The following is a 22,195-nucleotide window of genomic DNA, read 5'->3' as shown; positions in this document are numbered from 1 at the left end:
AAAAAAAAAAAAAACTCTGTAAAACGCTTTTGTTCCTCTATACGGTGAGGTACAATACTCCGATGAGACCAAACAGGCTGAGTACTCACTTTTTCAGGTTTCTTTCCAAAAATAGGTTTGAGCGTCTCCGTAACTGGGTTCTTGAGGTCATTGTATATATCTGAAGGCAACAATTTCCAGGTTGTTGTGTTTGAAATGCTGTCGTAATACGCCATTTCACCTCCATACAATTTCAGAGATGTTTTATTGTTTCGACTTGTCTTCGGAAGCTTGTATAACACGAACCTAAATGACAACCAAATGGCATTGCGCACTTCACGTTGTGCTGTTACTTTCAATTGGAAGCATTTATATTCAGTACATATGCTGTTTCCTAAGCTGCGCTGGTGTATACAGGATGTCGCAACTATTATACACTAAGATTTAAAAATATGCAATTGGCACGTAACTGCAGAGAACAAAATTAATGCTTTTTACCGCCGCTAGGAGATATCCATACTATTTTTTTCATTCCACCTAATTGCATAAATAGTCCTTAGTAACCTTCTGAATTATTATAATGAGGTGAAAAGTGTCAATGTGAAAATTGTAGAGCAACATGAGAAGCTCCCGATACACCTTTCTGTTGCTCAATACGTCCTATATGAAAGTGTTTTACTAAGAGCGAACGAAGCACACGAATACACGCAAAATTGCCACGCGATTAGCCACTCCAGGCACTTTGCGTCTGTTCGGGAGCTTCTTTCACGCTCGGAAAAACATTTTTATGTAGCATATATTGAGCAATGAAAACGTGTATCGGGAGTTTTTCATGTTGCTCCAGAATCTTCTCATTGGCAGTTTTAATGTAACTATAGTATTTCAGAAGTTATTTAATTATTTAAGACTAAATATATATTTAGGTGGAATGCAAAAAATAGTTTGAGGATCTCCAAGCGACGACAAATAACATTACCTTGGTTCTGTCCAACACCATGGCATGTGCATATCTATAAATCTTGGTTCATGATAGTTGGACCGTCCTGCACATGTAGAATCCTAGAAACTTCCAATACAGCGCTTCGCCCCAATACAATGAAGTAATGCATTTATTTATTTATTACAAATACCTACAGCGCCCGAGTTGGGTATTATCGTAGGGGGGTTAATTACAAACATAAAGGTCAAAGATTGAACTTCGCGATAAACGGGATCATATCAGTTATGGTATTAAAAATACAATCATCGTAATTAGTAGAGAAAGACAACACATCCAATACTAACAACATCCAATTATAAAATTTGTTACACAATGCATAAAACGGCACACTAGAAATATTGTCTAAAACAGATTCATGTAAAGTTCTCTATGGCAGATGAAAAATCGGGTGCAGACACTACCTCGTCCGGGAGCAAATTCCCTTGTGCAATTGTTCGCGGAAAGAATGAAAACTTAAATACATTTATACGACTTTGGTAGGCCCTTATTTTCTTGGAATGGCCGCGTCTCTTAGACTGATGATGAGGTGGTTTTAAATATATTGTCACGTGATAGTGACGGTGAAGAAAGCAGCAATACGGTGGAATACAAAACTAGCTTTTATTGGGCGAACCTGTGCCTACAAAAATAGGCTACACTTATAGCACAACGATAGCGGCGAACACGGTCGGCGATCGTCGGAAATCTGATCAGCGGGTCAAGCGCGTCGGCTTTTATAGAGCAGTCGTCGAATGTTCCAGACTAATCGTTCGGACCCGCGTGCCTTCCACAAAGTTCTACACCATTCGTGTCACGCGATGCAATCAGATAACACAAAATTCGGCGACAACAGACAGCCGGGTAGAAGCATCGATAACTTTCCAGAAACTTCGGATACATGCAGGCGCGTCCCGCGCTGTGCGATTACATTTGTTAGGCGGCGAAACGTGGTCGCCCGATAAAGATAAGTACACGTGTCAATATGTTCTAATCGATTCCTGTGTTACCGCTGTTAATGTGTAAAAGCGTTAACCTGCTTTTTTTCTGCGTGTGGACAGCAATTTCCACCTTAGATTTTCCCTGATTTGCGAACCTCTAATTTTGCAGTCGTACACGCCCGTGACGAATCTTGCAGCCCTTTTCTGAACATGCTCTAACTTATCTTAAGAGAGAGAGAGAGAGAGAGAAAAACTTTATTTGGTTCTTTCAAGGATTTAGCGTCTCGAGGTCTCCGTCGTCTTCTTGGGCGCCGGCGACTTGGTTCTGTCTCTTCCACCTCTTCCGGCAAGGGTGGGCCCCTATTCCAGGGCTCCACTGAGCCTAGCTACCTCACTAGCGTGCTGCACTAAGGCCCTTTGGGCCGTGAGCTCGCAGCTGGTAAGCCGGCTCTCCCATAGCCCCGCACTCGGGTTATTGTGTTGGTGGAACGATTGATTGTGTTTACATTCCCATGTGACATGATAGAGTGTGGGTGTGGCCCCGCACCATGGGCAGGTGTCTCTGTATTCTGTTGGGTACATTTTGTTTAGGATGTATAAATTTGGGAAGGAGTTTGTCTGCAATCAGCGCCAACTCGTTGCTTCCTCCTTCGTTAGAGCTTTGTGCGGTGGGGGATATTTGGCTCTCGTCCCTCTGTGTAAGTTTAAGGTTTCTGTGTATCCTCCTTCACAAGCGTGTGGGTGATACTCCGGGGCGTGCGACTGCTCTGCTCGGAACGTGGTCTCTCGAGCTAGGCTGTCTGACCTTTCATTACCCTCTATGCTTGCGTGGGCCAGAATCCAGATTAACTTGTGCGTAACGTTCCTCTCGGCGAAGTTGGCTCCACCAAGAATCCTGAGGGCGGCTTTGCTAATCCTGCCCCTCTTGTAATTTCTGCACGCTTTCTTCGAGTCTGTTAAGATGTTTAGAGGCCTGTCTGTCCTATGCCCTTCTACTGCCGCCAGCGCCACGGCAATTTCTTCGGCCTCCGCTGTGCCGGCTGCCTTTGCCGTCGCACATGTGATCAGATTCCCGTCACTGTCCACTACCACCGCCGTGGCCGTGCGCTTCCCTTCTCGCGGGTACGTGGCAGCATCCGTGTATACCATGTTGTCTAGTCGCGCTAGTGTCTTTTCCACGTATTCGGCTCGTGTCTGCCTTCTGCTCTCGTGGAGGTTGGGGTCCATGTTCTTAGGTACTGGCCTAACGCTTATTGTTTTTCTTAGGCAGTCGGGCACGTCTGCGTAGCTATCTACGTGTCCGCTCGTGTCCCGTCCCAGCCTAGTCAGGAGCGCTCTCTCTGCAGGGATGCTTTTGAGTCTGGTTTTTTGCGTTTCGAGCAGGGCTTCCGCCAGTTCACTGAAAGTGTTGCTGATGCCCAGTTGGAGCAGTTTTTCGTTTGACGTTTTTTTTTTTGGCAGATGGAGAGCCGTCTTGTATGCTTTCCTGAGTATCGTGTCCGCCTGTTCCCTCTCTCCTTTGGTCATCGCGTGGTACGGTAGCGAGTAGATGACTCGGCTGACGACTAAGCTGCCGACGAGTTTGAGTGTGTCTTCCTCTTTCATGCCGTATCTTTTTTGGGAGACCCTGTTGATCATCCGGCCCACCTGCTCCGTCGCTTTGCTCAGGAGGCTGATGGTGTGGCTGCATTTTCTGCTGCCCTGTAGCCACATGCCCAGGATTCTGATCATGTTCTTTTATGGGATGTTTTGACCGTCAAGCGTTACTACCAGTGCTGCTTGGGTGGGGTGTCTACCTACTCTCAGTAGTTCGGATTTTTCTGTGGAGCATACCAGTCTGCTCTCTCTGGTTTACTTTGCGACACAGCGCGCAGCCTCTTGTAGCTTCTCTTGTTTTTCTCCCAGTGAACCTTGCGTGACCCAAACCGTGACGTCGCCCGCGTACATCGCGTGTTGGATGCCCTGGATCTCGCCGAGTCGTTTTGCCAGGCCGATCATCGCCACAATATATAGCACGGGCGATATCACGGAGCCTTGGGGTGTGCCTTTACACGGTGTGGAGAAGGTGTCGCTTCTCAACTCCCCCAGCCATACCGTTGCCGTTCTGTCGGTTAGGAAGTCCTTGACGTAGTCGTGCACTTTCCTTCCGCAGTTGGTGTTGTTGAGGCCCTCCATTATGGCCGCGTGGCTGACGTTGTCGAAGGCGGCAGAAAACACGGGGCGCGAGCTGCTAACCGATGAAAACCAACTTATCTTAAAGAACTTTTGTGAAGGGTTCCCATGCTGCGCAAGCGTATTCTAGCACAGGCCTAATATTTGTAAGATACAAAGCTTTCTTCAAACGTTTGGGCGCATACTTAAAGTTCTCTGGAAAAGGTGGAAAAGGCGGCACGCTTTAGCACCTGTTATGTCAATGTGGGATGTCCAGTCTAATGCCGCAGTTAAAGTGACGCCCAAGTATTTGACTTCGTCAACGCATTGCACTAAAACATTATTTACAGAGTATGAACTAGGCACCTTCTTCCTTTTTGTTCGTAAATTTAACATGATAAAGCTTTGCTACGTTCAAAAGAATTTTCCATTAAGCACACCAGCAATAAATTTTTTCGAGATCAAACTGCAACACACTCGTATGTTCGGCACATGACACAATATGCTACACAACGCAATCATCCGCATACATCTGATATTTGAAACACAGCCTTCACTTATATCATTGATAAATATGAGGAACAGCAACCGCCAAGGACCGACGCTTGAGGCAAAATGTAACATAAAAGGTCGTTACACACAGCACAACGTTGCATTTATATAGGCACGAATATCCTTTTGATTTGCGAAGAATCATTCAAGTTAGTTCCGTAGAATTTTTATTTGCAAGCGTATCAAGGAGGTCAAAAACTTATAATAACGTTATATGCATCACTAGCTATGCTAAGATGACGTGATCGGGACCCCTCGGAGACCCGGACCGAATAGCGGACGTCTGAGAGTTGGTCGCCGACAGCTCCAACTCCTGAGCCCCGGCTACGGTGCTGTGGCAGTGCACCACGGCCTCGGTTCAGCCCCGTGAACCCGTCACCCACCGCCGTCCAGTGCCACGGGAGCAACCGCCTGGCCACGTTATCGACCGAGTGCACTACCGACTACGACCAACTCCTGTGCTACGTGGTCATCACCGCTGTTGCAGAAACCAGTCCCGTCAAGCGACAGCGACGGAGGCCGACGCCTGCGTGACGTCCGAACTACAACAGCCGCGTCTTGTGCCACGTCGGATTGGGTCTTAGGCGCCCGTTTCGGTGCCGAGGGGTGGCGGCGTAGATGGCATGACCGAGTGAACGAGCACAGCTAACGATGAAAGAGCGATCACGGAGTGGATGGCGAAAGGGATGAGGCGCGAAAGGACCGATGAGAGCGGTTCCTTCAGCGACGTGCGCGCAGAAAACTGGTTCATGCCGACCTACCCGACCGCTGGGTGCGCACTCGTATGTGGTCTCAGCCGGATCGCTCGTTTCGCATTATCGTCTGCTGGCGTCAGCTCTCGTTCGCGCTTGTTTTTTCGCGCATGGTATGGTCTCGTTCACGCTCGTTTGGATTGTCTTGGTTTGCGTTTGTTTTGTCATCTGACTGTATGCGTGACGTGGATTGTGTGCTACTTTCTGGAAGCCATGTGGTACCAGCGATTACACTGGAACATTGCTAGAAAAACAGCACTGAAACACGGACACGCGGAAGAAACACAGGACTGGCGCTGTTATGCATCGAACGAGCTCACCTTCCGACCCTTTTAAGCCCGTGGAGCCTTCAACGAATGATGTATGAAGCCGACGCGCTTGACCCGCAGATCAGATTTTCGACGATCGCCGACCTTGCTACATGTCTCTCTCAAATTCTTTGCATCAATATATCGCGACATGAAAACACCAACAGAGCGGTCCTAAAATTGCGAATTGCGGAGTATCTTAATCGTCGGGGATTTATTTTTCTATCATGCACACGTTGCCTCCTGTCTCTCTTGAGAGTGCTAAAATTCGTAACAATAAACGAGCCTGTCAGGATAAACTTCCGGTCCTGCACTCCGATTTTGGTAGCGCATAGATGAACTGGAACAGGATATTAGGAAAGGCTTAGCAAGGAGCAGGGCCTCAAGCTAATTGCGGATGGAAGGAAACCTTGTCCATGCCACTTCATACGTAGAATGTGCTGCAGAAGACTGCAGCACAATTGCACTTGTCGAAACGTTGGCTCCTGCTTTCACCTTGTTCTCGTTTTGCTCATCGTCTGCAGTTCGGAAAGCATATGAGGAGGGGAAGCAGTACCAAGAGAAAGCTATAAACATGCTGCGAGAAAGATTACATGCTTTCAAAATCAAAGTCAGTGATGCTAAGATTACCATGTAGAGTGGGCTTATTATGGTAGCACAGCAGCATGACAGGAGAAAGATGCTAGAACTTAAGAGATTAGAGAGCACTCATAACGTCTTTGAAGAGGCGCTTGCGACTTGGGAACTCCGTCTGCAGAATGACCCAGACGAGAGGACGGCTGATATTCTAATTGAGTTTTGCATAGCAAACGAGCAGAATGTAGGAATGTAGAAGAGACGAGAGTTGCTTCACCTCGGAACGACATTGTTTTTGTAACTGAAGACTGTTTCAGAGAGCTCCAAGCACCAGAATGGACGAGCCACGAGGGCATGAAAGAAAGAAAGAGTTCATCCATGCAGAGCGCCTCTGTTATGAAAACAGCGAATGAAGTTTTTACGCAGGATATGACAGTACCCAACTGCCACGTAGGCGATTGTTTGAAAAAGATAACTAGCGTTGTCGATATCGATAACGATAAGCGCGAGCAGGAGAACAGTCCGCAAGAAAAGGCATATCCAGATAAAGAGAGGTGCACAAGCTCCAAGAGTGACTCGGAAGTATACCGCCTACAAGGCATAGAATCGGCCGGAGAGCTAGATTTCACAGAGAGAAAAGATGAGGTGGCAACAAACAATCGAGAGAAGGATAGATCGAAGAAGCAAAGGGACGGCTACAATATAGGGAAATCGTATATCAAGAAGAAGTCGCTAAGGCACTACGGCGGGGTGACGCTGCACAGCGTCGGTGCAACACATTGAAGAAAAGAACAAGGATCAGTGGAGGAAATTTTGGGTATGAAGACGTATAAACGTGTCTACAGTAAAAACCGCGGGTGCTCATAAACAGAAGCCTACCGCAAAAGAATAAGCGGGGAAGAGTCATATCAACTCCGGGTGCAAAGGCAAGGCCACTAGATAATGTAGCGCTACTGCCATCGTGTCGGGGAAGGCGCGTTGAGGGATGAAAAAAGCAAACAACCGTGCAATCGTGAAACCAAGACCCCCACCGTTTATTGTCAGTGAAGCTTTTACATTTCTACGTAGCAGATGCCAGACATATTATATTTACAATATCTACAAGAGAGAAAACGATCCGTAACTAAGATGGCTGTCGAGACCGTTCCCCATCTACGCACGTCAGATAATCTTCTGGCTGCCGCCACTGTTGGTTGCGCCGTAATATAACCCTCGCCTGCAAAGGCACCGCCTCGGCGCGAAGGGAGGTAAACTCGCGTCAAAGTAACTAAGGCTTCAGCCGGAACACATGCACAACGTCCGCGGAGACACGTGAATCCAGCGGATCAATCTCGTAGTTCACATCGCCAAGCTGACGCACTATCGTGTAGGGCCCTGTGCAGCGCGGCAGCAGGTTTCAGACAAGCCGACGCGGCGACAGCGTGTCCATAGGAAGACAACGGAGGCAAGGGAAAACTGAAGGTCCCGGTGTCGGCTGTCGTGCCGAATGTTCTGGGCGGCCTGAGATTCATTGAGCCGGGAGCCAGCAATCTGGAGTGCCGTGTGAGCCCTGGCGAAGACGTCTTGAGCATATTCAGAGGGAGTGCTCGTGGAGGAAAAAACCAGCGTGTCAAAGGGCAAAGAATGGTGGCGGCCGAATAGAAGGTACACAAAATGGTGAAAAGCCAGCGCTTTCGTGACGGGACGAATTATAGGAGAAGGTCACATAGGGTAACGTGCTGTCCCAATCTCTGTGGTCGTCAGAAACGTACATAGACAGCATTTCTGTCAACGTGCGATTGAGGCGCTTCCTCAGCCTGTTTGTCTGTGGGTGGTAGGTGATGGAAAGCTCGTGATCGGCAGAAGAGGAGCCGAAGTAGGTCTTCAACTACCCTGGACATGAAAGTGCCGCCACGATCACTGAGGAGCTGCCGGGGTGCGCCGCTATTGAGGATGACGTCATGTAAAAGGAAATGTGCCACCTCAGTTGCACATCTTGTGCGCAAAGCTCGCTTGATCGCTTACCGGGTCGCGTAATCAGTCGCGACAACAACCCACTTATTGCCACATTTCGACGTCGGAAAAGGGCCGAGAAGATTGAGACCGACCTGAAAGAATGGTTCTGTGGGCACATCGATGGGGTGAAGGCGTGCAGCGGGCTTCACAGCAGGTTTTTTTATTTTCGGCGCTGACAGAGCACACAGGCTCCAACGTAGCGGTACACAGAGCGGTACAGGCCTGACCAGTAGAAGAGGCGTACGCGATCGTATGTATGGAAAACGCCGAGGTGGCCTGCAGTAGGAGCGTGATGCAACTGCTCAAGAACTGATGTCCGGAGATGGCATGGCACAACGAGTAAAAATTCTGGTCATTCAGGGCGTAAGCTGCGACGGTAGAGAAAGTCGTCGCGGAGCACACTTGCGCAGCGTGGGCTCCGAATGTTCAGAATTGAGACGATCGATGAGAACACGTAAGCAGTCAACACGCCGTTCTTCAGTGCGAATGTCGTGCAGGTAACAAATGACCAGGATGCAAGAGTCGGTGTAAGGCAGATCATATTCAAGGCGCTCGAGAGCATGACCAGAGAGGCAGTCGGCATCCTTGTGAAAACGGCCTGACGTGTATAAAACAGCAAATTAATATTCTTGGAGCAGTAGCGCCCATATACCGAATTGTCCAGTGTGGTCTTAAGTTAAGAGAACCAGTACAAGGCGTGGTGATCGGTAACCACGGGAAATGTGCGGCCATACAAGTAGAGGCGGAATTTGGCGACTGACCAAGTTAACGCCAGGCACTCCCGTTCGGTAATTGAAAATTCCTCTCGGTGGGTGACATGAGGCGTCTGGCGTATGCAAATATGCGCTCGGCGTTCCGCTGCCATTGACCGAGTATCACCCCAATTCCAGGACCACTGGCATCTGTGTGAAGTTCAGTGGCTGCATATGAGCCATAATGAGCCAGCAATGGGGGAGCCCTGAGCAAGTGTACGAGGAAGAAAGCTTTTTGAACAAGGCCCCATGTGAATGCAACGTACTTCTTAAGTAAGTCGGTGAGTGGGGAGCGCTTTCGGCAGAATTTTTGATAAGACGACGGAAATAGGAGCATAGTCCAACAAAGCTTCTTATGTCAGCGGCGGAAGACGGAACAGGAAAGTTCTAAACAGCGCTAATTTTGTCAGGGTCGGGTTGAACGCCAGCGGCACTGACGAGATGGCCAAGAACGGTAATCTGACGACGTTTAGAGCAGCACTTGGATAAGTTGAACTGAAGGATGGCGCGCCGCAAAGCAGCAAGAATAGCCGATAGACGCGTTAGATGACTCGCAAAAATTGGCGAAAAGACTATGACACTGTCTAAATAACACAGACATGTGGACCATTTGAAGCCGCGAAGGAAGGAGTCCATCATTCTTTCGAAGGTTACCGGGGAACACCAATGGCCGAACGGCATAAACTTGAATTGGTAGAGGCCGTCAGGTGTTACGAAGACAGTTTTCTCACTGTCCTCATCATATACGAATGTCTGTCAATAGCCTGATCGGAGGTCTATCGATGAAAAGTACGACTTGACTCCGTACAAGCAGTCCGATGCGTCATCAGTACGCGGCAAGGGGTAGATATCCTTGCGCGGGATTTTGTTGAGGTGTCTGCAATCCACAAAAAAAAAAAAAAACGCCAACTGCCGTCCTTCTTGACCAGGGCAACAGGTGACGCCCATGCACTGCATGATGGCTCGATAGCACCTTTAGTCAGCATCTTTTCGACTTCTCGTTGTATTACTTGTCGTTCAGTATGTGAAAGACTGCGGCGTCTGATATTGGCGTCTCGTGTTTAAATACGATGAATGACCACCGATGTCTCGGTTATTGGGCGGCCGTTAAGGTGAAAAAATGTCGCAGTAAGTTCCCAAGAGACATCGCAGGTCAGCAGCTTGTGCAGGAAGAAGATCACATGCAAACAACTTGCTAAGTTCGTATGTGAGAGTCGGTGAATTGGAGGTTTCTGTAGACGGCAGCGGAATTTCGGTGTCAAGAGCCGATATCTCGCAATCATTTACAGGTGTGAGATATCGTCCAAGTCATGCCTGTGTGAAGACTTTCAGTCGAGCAGTTAAATATAAGAAGAGGGAGCGAAGTCTGATTGCCTATAACAGTGAGTAGGTATAGGGAACAGCCAAATTCTTTCAAGCAGTATGTAAGCGGTGGGACATAGTACATAGACGCTATCAAGAACAGGTGGGAACGACAAAGGAGTTACGTACGTAGCGGCTTCAGGCGACAGGCGGATGCCTTCGGAAGAGCATAACCGTGGTTGTGGGACTTATGGACTACGGCACTCATGGGGCAGTTCAAGCTGAATGACACTAGACGCACAATGAAAGAGGACTGAATGAGATGATAAAAAAGTCTAAGCCGTGTATAACGTCTCAAGGGAATTGTTCCAAAACGGCAAACAAAAATTGGAGGACGCTTAAGCTTCGCCTTCAAGAGTGAAACGCGACAGCGTTCCCGTCGACCCGCCAATGGGTGTAAGACATTGCGCTACGGCGCAGTGATCACTTACGAGGCGCCCCGCATCGGACTTTGCACCCACCAATCACGCGGTGAGCGTCGAACAACGCAGAGTTCGGCGCGGCAACGAAACGTGTGCCTCAGCAAGCGGAACGAACCAAAGAACTCGGTGTCTCGGAGGGAGAAAGCCAGTGTCAATGAGTGCTGGTACGTTGACGCCATCGACTGAAGCGTCCATCAAGTTCTGTTTGGTCGGCAAAGTGATCAGAAGGTTTTGCGGTCGAGTCGTCAATGCAGCATCACCTCCGGGAGCTGCATCGCTTAGTTTTGCAGAGACAGGCGTCGGGGCTGCATCGGGGACTGCGGGCAACGAGCTGGCGCCGAACAGGACTAGTTACGTCGGAATGACGACGAGGGACTGTTCAAGGAGCACGAGCGTCATTTTTTGGCTGTTGCGGCGCCAATGAAGTCTGGTAACGATGCTTGCTCTGTTCAGGGTGATAATAAGTTCTGAATGGTGGTCGGACACGTGAGAAGACAGTACTGTTGTTTGAATAGCGAGCCATGTGACCAATAGGGCGGCTGGCAAAACAGATTGGCCGATTGTCTGCGGTTCGCCACTCGGCTCGATTTCGGTAGCTTGCAGGATCCCGTGGATCAGTCGATGGACCTGAAGCATGAGACATCTGTGAAGCGGCAACAGCGCATACAGAATGAACTCCAAGATTAGCGAGTTCTTAACGCACTATTGCCTGCACAAATGGTGCTGCAGGCAACTTGTTCAGCTGACTGGGGCTTCAGGGCTGAAAAAAAGAGGCTGCAGCCCCTTTCAGCCGAGGATACTTGATTCCTGGGGCTGAAAAACGGCCTGCAGGAACAATGCCAATCCTCGTCAGGTCATCTGATGGTGATAGTAGCTGCACTCCTAGGGTGCTGTCACAAGAGGATGTCGCAGCTGTGTTCGGCAGACGTGTGAGTGGCGTTGCAATACAGTGGCTCTTGACCTGCCCAAAGCTTTGAAATTATTTTATAATTTTCTGTACTGTGTCACAATTTTTGCACATGAGCAGATTGAAAGCATCTTCAGCCATCTCCTGCAGTACATGCACCACCTCGTCTAACTCAGCCATATCGCTGTTGGCCTTACGGCTCAGAGCCAGCACGTCGTGGATTTAAGAGACATACGATTCTGTGTACCTCTGAGTGCGGGTTGTTCTTTCTTTGCGATGGTCTTTCGCCCGACGGGACGGCCGAACAAGTCCCTGAGGGTTTGCTTGCGCGTGTCCCAATCGTTAAGCTCTTCCTCGCGGTTGTCATACCACACCTTCGCCATGCCTTGCGGGTAGAAGACCAAGTTAGCCAACATAATCGTCGGATCCCATTATTGTGAGCACTTACACACCCATGCGTGGCGATCCAGTCTTCCACGGCAAGGTGGTTGATGCCCCAGAACGTTCCTGGATCCCGCGGCTGAGCCATTGTAGGCATTGATATGGGCCGCGTCATGTGAAGTCCGGCTGCATGCATCATGTCCTGTCCGAGGTGACGACCACTGCGGAGGTCCGTTGTTGTTTCTCGTGAGTACCCCACACCTCTCACCAGTTTTTACGTTGCAGAAGTCACATATAACGACGTATTTAGAATATTTACGGAGAAAGACAACGAGGCCTAAACAATATGGCTGATGACACCGATTACACCTACACACGTCAAATCATCGTCTTCTGACTGGCGCCACTCTTGGTTGCGCATGTTCTGGCGGGCGGTGACGTTACCGGCGAGCTCGGAGGCCGCAGCCGCCTTGGAACGCCCGCGTCGCTCGGTGGAGCGCTGGAGCACTTTGATGCGTTCCTCTCCCCGTTATCGGAGCGCTCGTTGCGTTTAATGCAACGCCACGTCTGTTTTTTTAAGCCGTGGAGACATTTGGCAATATCACTGCACTGGTACAAGAAAAGAGTCACACTGGTCGCACAATACAGCACTTCAGACAATCGACGAGCTACAAGCAACTTGAATCGTGACACCAAAATTTTCACCGCTCGTATCCATAACGTTCGGGTACATCGGCATGTCACGTAAGCACTCGGTTGATCCCAAGGCAATGGAACAAGGTGTCTTTCTTTACCAACATCTGACCCGGTAGTGTGCTCACTTGGCAGATGGACTAAATTTCTGGCTGTGGGGGGTGACCTTCCATCATCAGCCTTCAGCTCAAGCCGCACGAGAGCCATCCGATTTCTCTGGATTTGTACTCCTGAGTCCATTCTGATGACGTAGAAGCTTGGTCTCTTGGTGTTCTCTAGGACAACGCCTGCTGTCTTACAGTCGTTCAACCACAGACTATTGCCTGGAAGCAAGGGTGGAATATTTCGTGCCGAATGACGGCGATTGAAGTTCCTCCTCTGCTTCTTTGTGACAGCACGATCTTTGATCGCGAACATTTTTAGGTTGTCGACCTTGGGTGAAAGCTTCATGCGGTGCAGGGGAATCGTAATACGCAATCACTGGCCCATCGAGAGCCCGGCTGAAGTCTTTCCCAGAGGTCCAGAGGTAACCCTGTGTCCTAATTAGAGCAGGGACGGGTCACGGGATTTCTGACCTTTTATCATCTTAACCATGCTCTCCACCTCTCAGTTGGCCTGTGGATATCTTGGGCTCGACGTGACTTGTTCGAACTCATAATCTTTCGAAAAGGACTGAAATGCTGACGGGATAAACTCTGTTCCATTGTCTGAAAGGACTACTTGCGGAATACCATACCGTGCAGTGGTTATCTTAAGCTGGGTAACGACGTGGTCATTGGTATCGCTGCATGATGAGCAACTTTAAATATCGTGACAGGTAATCAGCGACGACCAGACAGTTCTCATCCTTTATTTGACAAAGATCAATTTCGGCTTTAATGCAAGGCGGCATCGAGGTGTAGGACGAGATCATTGGTTATACAGCACTCTCTTCAGTTTGTTGCTAACTTTGCTAGTTCCGAGTTTAGTCGCGACCAACATACGGACTCGTGTGCACGTGCTTCACATTTAGTGATGTCCTCGTGACTACCACGTAGGTGACTCAAGACTTCGGTGATTTGACAATGCGGTAAGAAGAGGCGCATATCTTTCATGAAACCTCATTACAAGATGAGATTGTCGCCCTAGATTACTAATATTGACACGTGGACTTACTTATGTTTTTCGTGTGAGCGCCTTTCACCCTTTAACGAATGTTATCGCTCAGTGCAGGACGCGCCTGCATGTACCGGAAATTTCTAGAACGTTACCGACTGTTCTATCCGCTGTCTGTTGTCACCAAAGCTTGTGTAATCTGATTGCATGTATGAGCGACGCGAATGGTGTAGAACATTGTGGAAGACACGCGGGCACCAGCGATTACTCTGGAACATTCGATGGCTCGTCTATAAAGCCGACGCGCCTGACCAGTAGATCAGATTTCGGCGATCGCCGACTGTGTTCACCGCTATAGTTGTGCTTTAAGTGTAGCCTGTTTTGTGGGCACAGGTTCACCACCCATTTTTAAAAATTAAATTATGGGGTTTTACGTGCCAAAACCACTTTCTGATTATGAGGCACGCCGTAGTGGAGGACTTCGGAAATTTTGACCACCTGGGGTTCTTTAATGTGCACCTAAATCTAAGTACACGGGTGTTTTCGCATTTCGCCCCCATCAAAATGTGGCCGCCGTTGCCATGATTCGAACCCGCAACCCGGTGCTCAGCAGCCCAGCACCATAGCCGCTGAGCAACCACGGCGGGTAGGTTCACCCATAAAAGTTTGTTTCGCCTTTCACAGTATTGTTACTCTGTTCTTTACCCTCACTACCACGTGACAATATGGTTGCATCCATACTTGAATAGAGCGGTATTGTGGCCACCCGTTTCAACAAAAGCGAAATAAGGTTTGACAGAGTTTTTGGCCGACTGCGGTTTGAAGCCGCTAACTGCAGCCACGGCATCAACGCAACCGTGGCAAAGTGCTCGACTTCGGATACGGACGGTGCTTGAGGATCTCTCTGGCTCAATGGGAGTGGAGCCCTTGACAAAGTATCGGACAATACAAGACTTTGCCGGGCACATATCCGAACTTGAACATGAAGGGAATTAGCCTTACTTGGAAGCGTTGAATACGCAGAGAAAGCAGATCAAGCGGTGCTTTGCCCAGCAGCGTTACGAGCGGTTTGTGGTCAGTATCGAACTTTACTTCGAGTCCTATGCTTGCTTGCTTGAAAGCCTTTATTGAAAATAAAAAGAGAGGCGGAGCCCATAAGGGGCTTCGCAGTGGGTGGAGTCCCTATTCCGGGACCCCATTGGTACGAGCCGGCAGCTTTGCCTCCGGAGCAAGGTCTTTTGGGCCTGAAGGTCCGAGCAAACGAGCAGCATCGCCTCCCACTCCTCTCGGATTGGGTTAGGGTTGAGGGAAAGAGCTGAATTGAGCTGACAAGCCCAAACCATGTGGTAGGTGTTAGCCACCTCCCCACAGTATTGGCACTTGCCAGTGAAGGAACAATCGAAATGTTTCAAGATTGCCGGGCGCAATAAAGTGTTAGTAAAAAGTCCGATCAAGATGCGTTCATTAGCCTTGCCAAGCTCTTTTGCAGGACTTAGGTATTGGCGATGCCTATCTTTGTAAAATGCAGTGATATCTTTGAATGTAACAAGATAGCTGCCTTCGGATTCCATGTACCCATGATCTAACTGGGACGCCCTGTAGATGAGTGCTCGGACCGTCGTGTTCGCGGCTTCATTCCCTGCTGGGCCCTGGTGGCTCGGAGCCCGGACTAGGCAATGGGGGTAGGATCAATACCCCCTTTGCTATAGTTCTCCAATATTCGTTACGCTAGCGGGGTGACCCAACCAGCTTCATAATTTCGACAAGGCCTGCGCGAGTTGGTTACGATATATTGAGACCGGGGGTCAGAGGCAGCTAGGGTAATAGCTTCTTCTTCTGAATGTGTTAGCCCGAGGCTTTGAAGGTAAGCCCATCTACCATCTGCTTGCTTTTCCTCGTGGATGACCACTGCCGTATGCCACCCCCCGCGGAATGAACCGGCCACATCCACGTAGAAGACTCCGCGTTTGTTGCCATAGTGGCGTTGCAAGGCGTCCGCCCTCGCCTGGCAACGACGACTGTGGTGTTCCCTATCCATCTTTGTGGAGAGGGGTCGAACTCTGATGGCGCGTCTCCAGAGTTCGGGCACTGGGACTCGCTCCTGAATGTGAAAGCTGTGTTTCAAGTGGAGCCGGTCCAGCAAATTTCTTCCCGAATTCACCTGAGCTTGAGGTGTGTATTGGCTGGTAAGGTGGGCTTCCTTGAGCTCTTGAAAGGTGTTCACTACTCCCGGAGCGAGAAATCTCACGTTCGAAGTTGCGACAGGGAGGTCAAGGGCCCTCTTCATCACTTTGCGGAGGATGACCTCGAGTTTCGCTTCATCATGTTTCCGCAGATGGAGATAGGGGACCGAATATAGAATTCAGCTGGTTGGGAAAGCGTGAGCTAGCCGCACAGCGTCCCTGCTTCGTAATCTCCCTCTCTTGTTGGAGACACGCCGGACCATTCGCCCCACTCGGTCCCCAACCTTGCGGAGCTTTTCTAGTGTTGTGTCGACTCTTCTTTCTGTATAAAGAGTCCGGGAATTCGGAGCTCCTTGGCCTTGTGTATGGGACCACAAACAGACGCATTTGTGTCAAGTCCTATGAGATACCCCTTAAACCTCTCCGCTGTTTATGTTAGGGCTAGAGCTTCCTTCTAGATCTGTGGGTACCGAGACTTTGCCGGCGATAATGAACTGGAGGCAAACGCCACTGGACGGACCTCACCATTAAAAAAAATTAAATTATGGGGTTTTACGTGCCAAAACCACTTTCTGATTATGAGGCACGCCGTAGTGGAGGACTCCGGAAATTTCGACCACCTAGGGTTCTTTAACGTGCACCTAAATCAAAGTACACGGGTGTTTTCGCATGTCGCCCCCATCGAAATGCGGCCACCGTGGCCAGGATTTGATCCCCCCACCTAGTGCTCAGCAGCCCAACACTATAGCCACTGAGCAACCACGGCGGGTGGAACTCACCATCACTTTGCTCTTGGAACAATACCGTGCAAAAATTCAAATGAAGAGGCATCAGTGGAAACTACTGAAGGGCGCTTTGGGTTATATTTTGACATGCAACGTTCATAACATATGAGTTCTTTGATGATTCTAAGAGCAGTTTCCTGACGCTCTGAGTAGCAATGTCATTGGCAAGGACGGATGCTGCCAGGGAACTTCGTCTGCTTGCACGCAAAAAGTCACAAGCTTCCTGGAGTTCAAGTGTCTTCAATAGCTGATTACATAAGCTGGACCACCTTCTAGGACTACAACTGCCATCTAGCCTTTCCCGCGACGAAACAAGCTTACTGTGACGCTTTTGGCTTGCAGTGGCGTTCGCGAACGCTTACTCCTATCGTATGGGAATGGCCAAGAGCACGTTGCGCGACTGCTGTAGGCACGAGGGAACCATAGAGCACCTATTGTGTATCTGTCTTGACTACAACATACAACGCCTCTCTCTACAGACAACTTTAAATTGACTACACTCGAGACCTTTCTCTGAGACAAAGATACTCGCACCGTGACCACACCTATCACTGGCACACAAAGCGATTTGAGCACTAGACAGTACTTGAGGTGCACCGGTTTGGGAGACCAGTTGTCCGTGTGGATACTCCGACGTACATGCACCGAGTGCTCATTCTCTTCCTCTTTCTCTGCCCCCTTTTCTTTACCCCAGTGTAGGGTAGCAAACCAGACGCACGTTTGGTTGACCTTTCTGCGATTCCTCTCCTTGCTTTCTCTCTGTATCTTCTAGAGGTTCAGGCCATGTCCACTGGCGACCCCTTTGCTAAAGTTCGCGCAGTGGGACGCTTATCTGTGAGAGATGAGGAATTACCTTGGCTACGCGATTAGTCAGTTCGAGAAGTCTGAGCACACCGCTTGTGTCTCAAGGTGGTTCTAGATTCTTATGGGCATCAAATTTCTTTAGATCTGGTTCTCACCTTCCTTATTGATATGCATCCCAGAAATGCTACTTTTGCGACCCCGCAGCAACACTTCGCTTTGTTTAGCGTTACACATTGTTTTTGCAGCTTCTCCAATGTTTCTTCACGTCACTGTACTTTCACGTCCTTTCGTGCTCCCGAAAATTAAAATATAATCGATCAAATTGACAGCTCCTGGCATGCCAGTGATCATTTCAGACATTCGTTTCTGGCAGCACACAGGTGCCAATGCGATACCAAAAAGCAGCCTCTGAAAGTAGTACCTTCCGTACGGCGTTATTAAAGTGGTCAACACCTAACTGTCGCTGAACAACTTAATCTGGGAAAAACCAGAATTCGCGTCTGTTGCACCACTTAACAACTCTAGCATCTCATCCACAGTGGGCAGAACATAACGTTCCTTGAGTACATTTCAGTTTAGGAGCGCCAAACCAACACAAATTTGTGCTGCTGCTGATGGTTTCCACACTGAAACCATTCCAGCGCACTATTCTCAAGGCCCTTGTACTTTATCTATTTCGTCTTTTCTTTCTACGTCTTACAACTCATGCTTTACAGCATTTCTCACGTGAAGAGGAACTGGACGTGCCACATGAACCCCTTTTTGCACAGAAATTTGCGCCAAGGGAATGGTATACTCTCCCGATAGTGTACGCAATCCCTTAAAGAGCTGAGGGTACCGATGTTAGCAAAGTCCTGAAGACTATACACCGTCCGCAAATTTAACCACCCGGAACCTCTCCTGGATATTTTTGCCAAGAAGAACGGACCGCAACGAAGTAACGACATATACTGCCTGTTTGATAGTTACCTGCCTCAACCTAATTACCGCAGTGAACTTTCCCAAAACCTTTAGTGGATTTCCACTTCGTTCCATTAAAACTGTGCCCGTTCTATCTAACTTTGATGGGATCTCAGGGAATGCTTAAGGAACCACAGATACCTCAGCGCCCCTGTATACCTTCGCGGTAACTGACGTTCCGTTAATAGACACTTCCATGAACTTGGTAGTCGCGGAGTAATTGTCAACAGTACCGAGAAAGTAAAACTCAGTGTCTTTATCAAGCGAAGACCATCCCACCCAGACAGCACTTCTTGCGACAGACCGCACTGAAGTTCCCCTTCACGTTGCAGTGGTAGCACATTGCTGCCTTCGCCGGGCCGGCCAGTCTTGGATTGGACGCTTTCGCACAGAACAGACACCGCTGAGCTTTGTCAAGATGTTCTGTACACCCTGCGCGATGCGTGGGATGCTCCTTACGAAGAGGTTGCGAAGAAGCGCTCTTCATTTTGATAGCGTCCGTGTCTGTTTCCCTTGTTGTAACGGACGAATAGTCGTTGTTTTGCAAGTGCTGTGTTTGCTCGTGTACTGTTTTTTTGAGACAAGCCTTCGCGACGGCGCTTGCTAGCGTGAGGTCGGCGTCCATTTGCCGTGTATCGTAGAGCTTCGCGTCCCTGAGACCAACGACAAAGTGGTCGCGAATCATTCTCTCTTTGAAAGTGTCAAATTTTGATCTGTCTGAAAGTGTGTGCAGAGCTGTAACTAACTTGCTGGAAGAAATAAATTTGATAATGGTTGCTGCGGTGAAAGCAAGAGCTCTCGTAAACCACGTGGCGAGCAGACACGAAGTGCTTATATAAGTTGCTTTTGCCGACCTCGTATTTCTTGACGTCGTCTTCCGGCAAGCCGAAGGTTTCGAAAAAGCCAAACCATGCAGGCGTCTCAAATTCGTAATTTGCAGCGTTGGTGCAAAATTATATTCCACTAATTGAAAGTTATACATTTGTTTGAGAACTACCGAACGTGAGCGTCATGATGACATGGCTGGTTAGAGGAAATATACGCAATAATACATAAACTAAAATATTACCGCTTTCAGCAGCAAATATTTGAAGAACACGTTGGTAAAAGCAACGAACCACACCGTTAACGTGTGTCTTGAAGCGGTTGAGAAGAAAAACGACAGAAGAACATTATGAAGACGTCACATATGTTAATCTCATACGTTTTGCAAAGAGACTACAGATAGAATGAACTCAACGCTCACCAGTCAACGTCCGTTCCAGCGGCATCCTTACAGGATATCTTTCCTTTAGCGAACACATATTTGGGTGTGAAGCATAACGGACAAAGGAAAACGGATAAAAGAACGTTCATGCTGGACAAGTTCACTATTATGAGGCACTCAGAGTGTTTCAGTAGGCTACACAGGTTTTCAATCCAGACCGCCTTTTGTACACAACTCAGAGTTCTGTGAAACGCCAAGTTCAAGCAAAGACGTGCGCGAGAACCTTTCAAACGCCAAATGCACGTCTTTTATTTTTATTCGCTTTGAGTCCTACGTTATATGCTAAATTATATACATGAGTTTCACAGACGCTCTTCAAAAGTCATCTAGGTTGGGCACGCTACTACGTATATATTGCTGGAATAGTACAAGCAGCACAAAAATGACCCGAGAAGTTTTACTATATGGATTCGGTGTCGCTTGAACATTTAATGCAGCGCTTGTCTTGTCCTTTTTTCTTGCTCATCTCGGCGTGATTTTTAACTCTGCTTTTGACATTTAGGCAATCAAACTGCTTGCAACGAGCAGAAAAAAAAGCCCAGGTGCATCTGGGTGACCCGGAGCTAAAAATAAAATATGCTTGATGATAGTTGTGGTATACGCAGCAATCACACAAACAACTGATACAGAAACAGAAACACACATACACAATATAAATATTCAGAACGTTTTGTTGAGGCCTGCGGACCTCAGAAATACCAGCAGAGATTTTGAGGCGGGAAACGCACAGGGGATGCTTTTAGACGGGGCCCAGAATGCGCTGCCGAACCAAAACTGTGTCGCTCTTCAGTGTAGTGCCGCCTTTGAAGACTGACAGGTAGCCGCAACAGCCAGGCTGAACATTTCGCATGTATTCACGATTGCTACACGCAGACCACATTGGCGAGTCTAATTCGTGGTATTTCGCACTTGCAGTATACGATACGTCTCACTGAGCACCTGCGGCAGCACGCAAGACGATCAGCCAAGCGTCTCTTACATCTTCAACGTACCGATGAAGTTAGTTTTCTTTCTCCATGTTCAGCTATGAAACGTTAGAAATTGCCTGCGGCACAACCTTCAAAAGGTAGTTATTTAATATTGTCACGATACACCGACCCATCTGTCATAGCGAAAGGTATGAATGACGTGAAAGAGGTCATCGCAAGAGCCTCTTTGCACAATTGGTGGTCACGTAAAGCGCAAGTCGTGCGCGTCTCTCGACTCAAGCTGTACTACCGCCCGGCTATGTAAGTAGCTCGGAGAGCTTCATCTGCCCCCGGAGAAACTGTCGCAATGCCCGCCGCAGCCGACGGAACGAAAAGTAGAGGAGGTGGCCGCGACCTGTTGGCCTTGGATGAGTTTCCTATTCCTTGTGTGGCACTAACCATCCATCATTTTTGTACATAAATCCATCCCGTCTGTTACCATGTAGTGATGTAAATACGGGGCCTTCTGATGCATATTGAAACTCAAGAATAAACTGTCGGTAAGACGTTCGAATTTAGTAGACAGCTGAATATCACAATCAGCCTAGTGGACATTACTGTTATTTGCCGAAAAAAAAATCTAGCTAAACTTTGTTTGCACACACAAGGAACCACGTGCAAGTACGACATGATTTTATCGCGATGCCTTCCGCTTGACTGCTCCGCTCATCACTCACTGCTGACGGCCGGCTGATCGCGGTAATAACGCGGGCGGAGCGTCGCTCTAAGCACTGTCGAAGCGCGAAAAGGAATGGCGTAGCTAGAACATCACAGCGTTGAACTTACGTAAACACACACACACACACACACACACACACACACACACACACACACACATACGCTTACGGATGGATGGATGTTATGAGCGTCCCCTTTGACAGGGGCGGTGGGTTGCGCCACGAAGCTCTCACTATTATACTGCATAATGTCCTATCTAAACTGAAAAAGAAACAAAAACACGATGAATTTCCGTAATCAAGTTTTCTGACCCCCGATCCTGAACATTGTTTTTCTTACGTCTCTGTTTTTGTCGTTTCCCTACTTTTCTTCCACAATCTTCCAATCGCCTTTTACTAATCTCTATTGTGGACATGTTAACTTTTCCCCTGCTCTCGCTGAACCCAAGGGTTTCAAGGTGGCCAATGGTGTCTAAATAGACCGCTAGGGAGATATCTTCACGTTCTAATAAAACATGTTCCATAATTTCCGTAGCATTACCGCAGCAAGCACACGCTTCTCCTTCGGTCTTATATCTAGCTTTATAGGTGCGTGTTCTGAGGCATTCTGATATCGCTTCGAAAAGTAATCAACTTCCCTTTGAGTTATCATAAATTGTTTCTTTCCTGATTTTGTCTTTTCCTCTTAAGCAGTCACTCAGGGTAGGTT

At 48.5% G+C, this 22,195-nt stretch overlaps 1 protein-coding gene across 2 annotated transcripts in view; it reads right to left on the bottom strand.

Annotated features, from left to right (window-relative positions):
* The window catches only part of LOC126526177 (cell-death-related nuclease 7-like), an 81,120-nt gene extending 61,186 nt beyond the window's left edge, over positions 1–19,934 (bottom strand). For both annotated transcript variants that reach the window (XM_050174121.2, XM_055068031.1), the window contains exons 1-2: positions 19,821–19,934; positions 90–285 (exon numbers count right to left, since the gene is read on the bottom strand). In XM_050174121.2, coding sequence (XP_050030078.2) covers positions 90–285; positions 19,821–19,930 — 306 coding nt within the window. In that variant the 5' untranslated portion in view covers positions 19,931–19,934. The remainder of the gene's footprint in view (positions 1–89; positions 286–19,820) is intronic.
* Positions 19,935–22,195: the final 2,261 nt, after the last annotated feature.

The sequence above is a fragment of the Dermacentor andersoni genome, chromosome 8, assembly GCF_023375885.2.
Source record: "Dermacentor andersoni chromosome 8, qqDerAnde1_hic_scaffold, whole genome shotgun sequence".
Classification (NCBI taxonomy): Eukaryota; Metazoa; Arthropoda; class Arachnida; order Ixodida; family Ixodidae; genus Dermacentor; species Dermacentor andersoni.
This window is presented reverse-complemented; position numbering and strand designations above follow the sequence as displayed.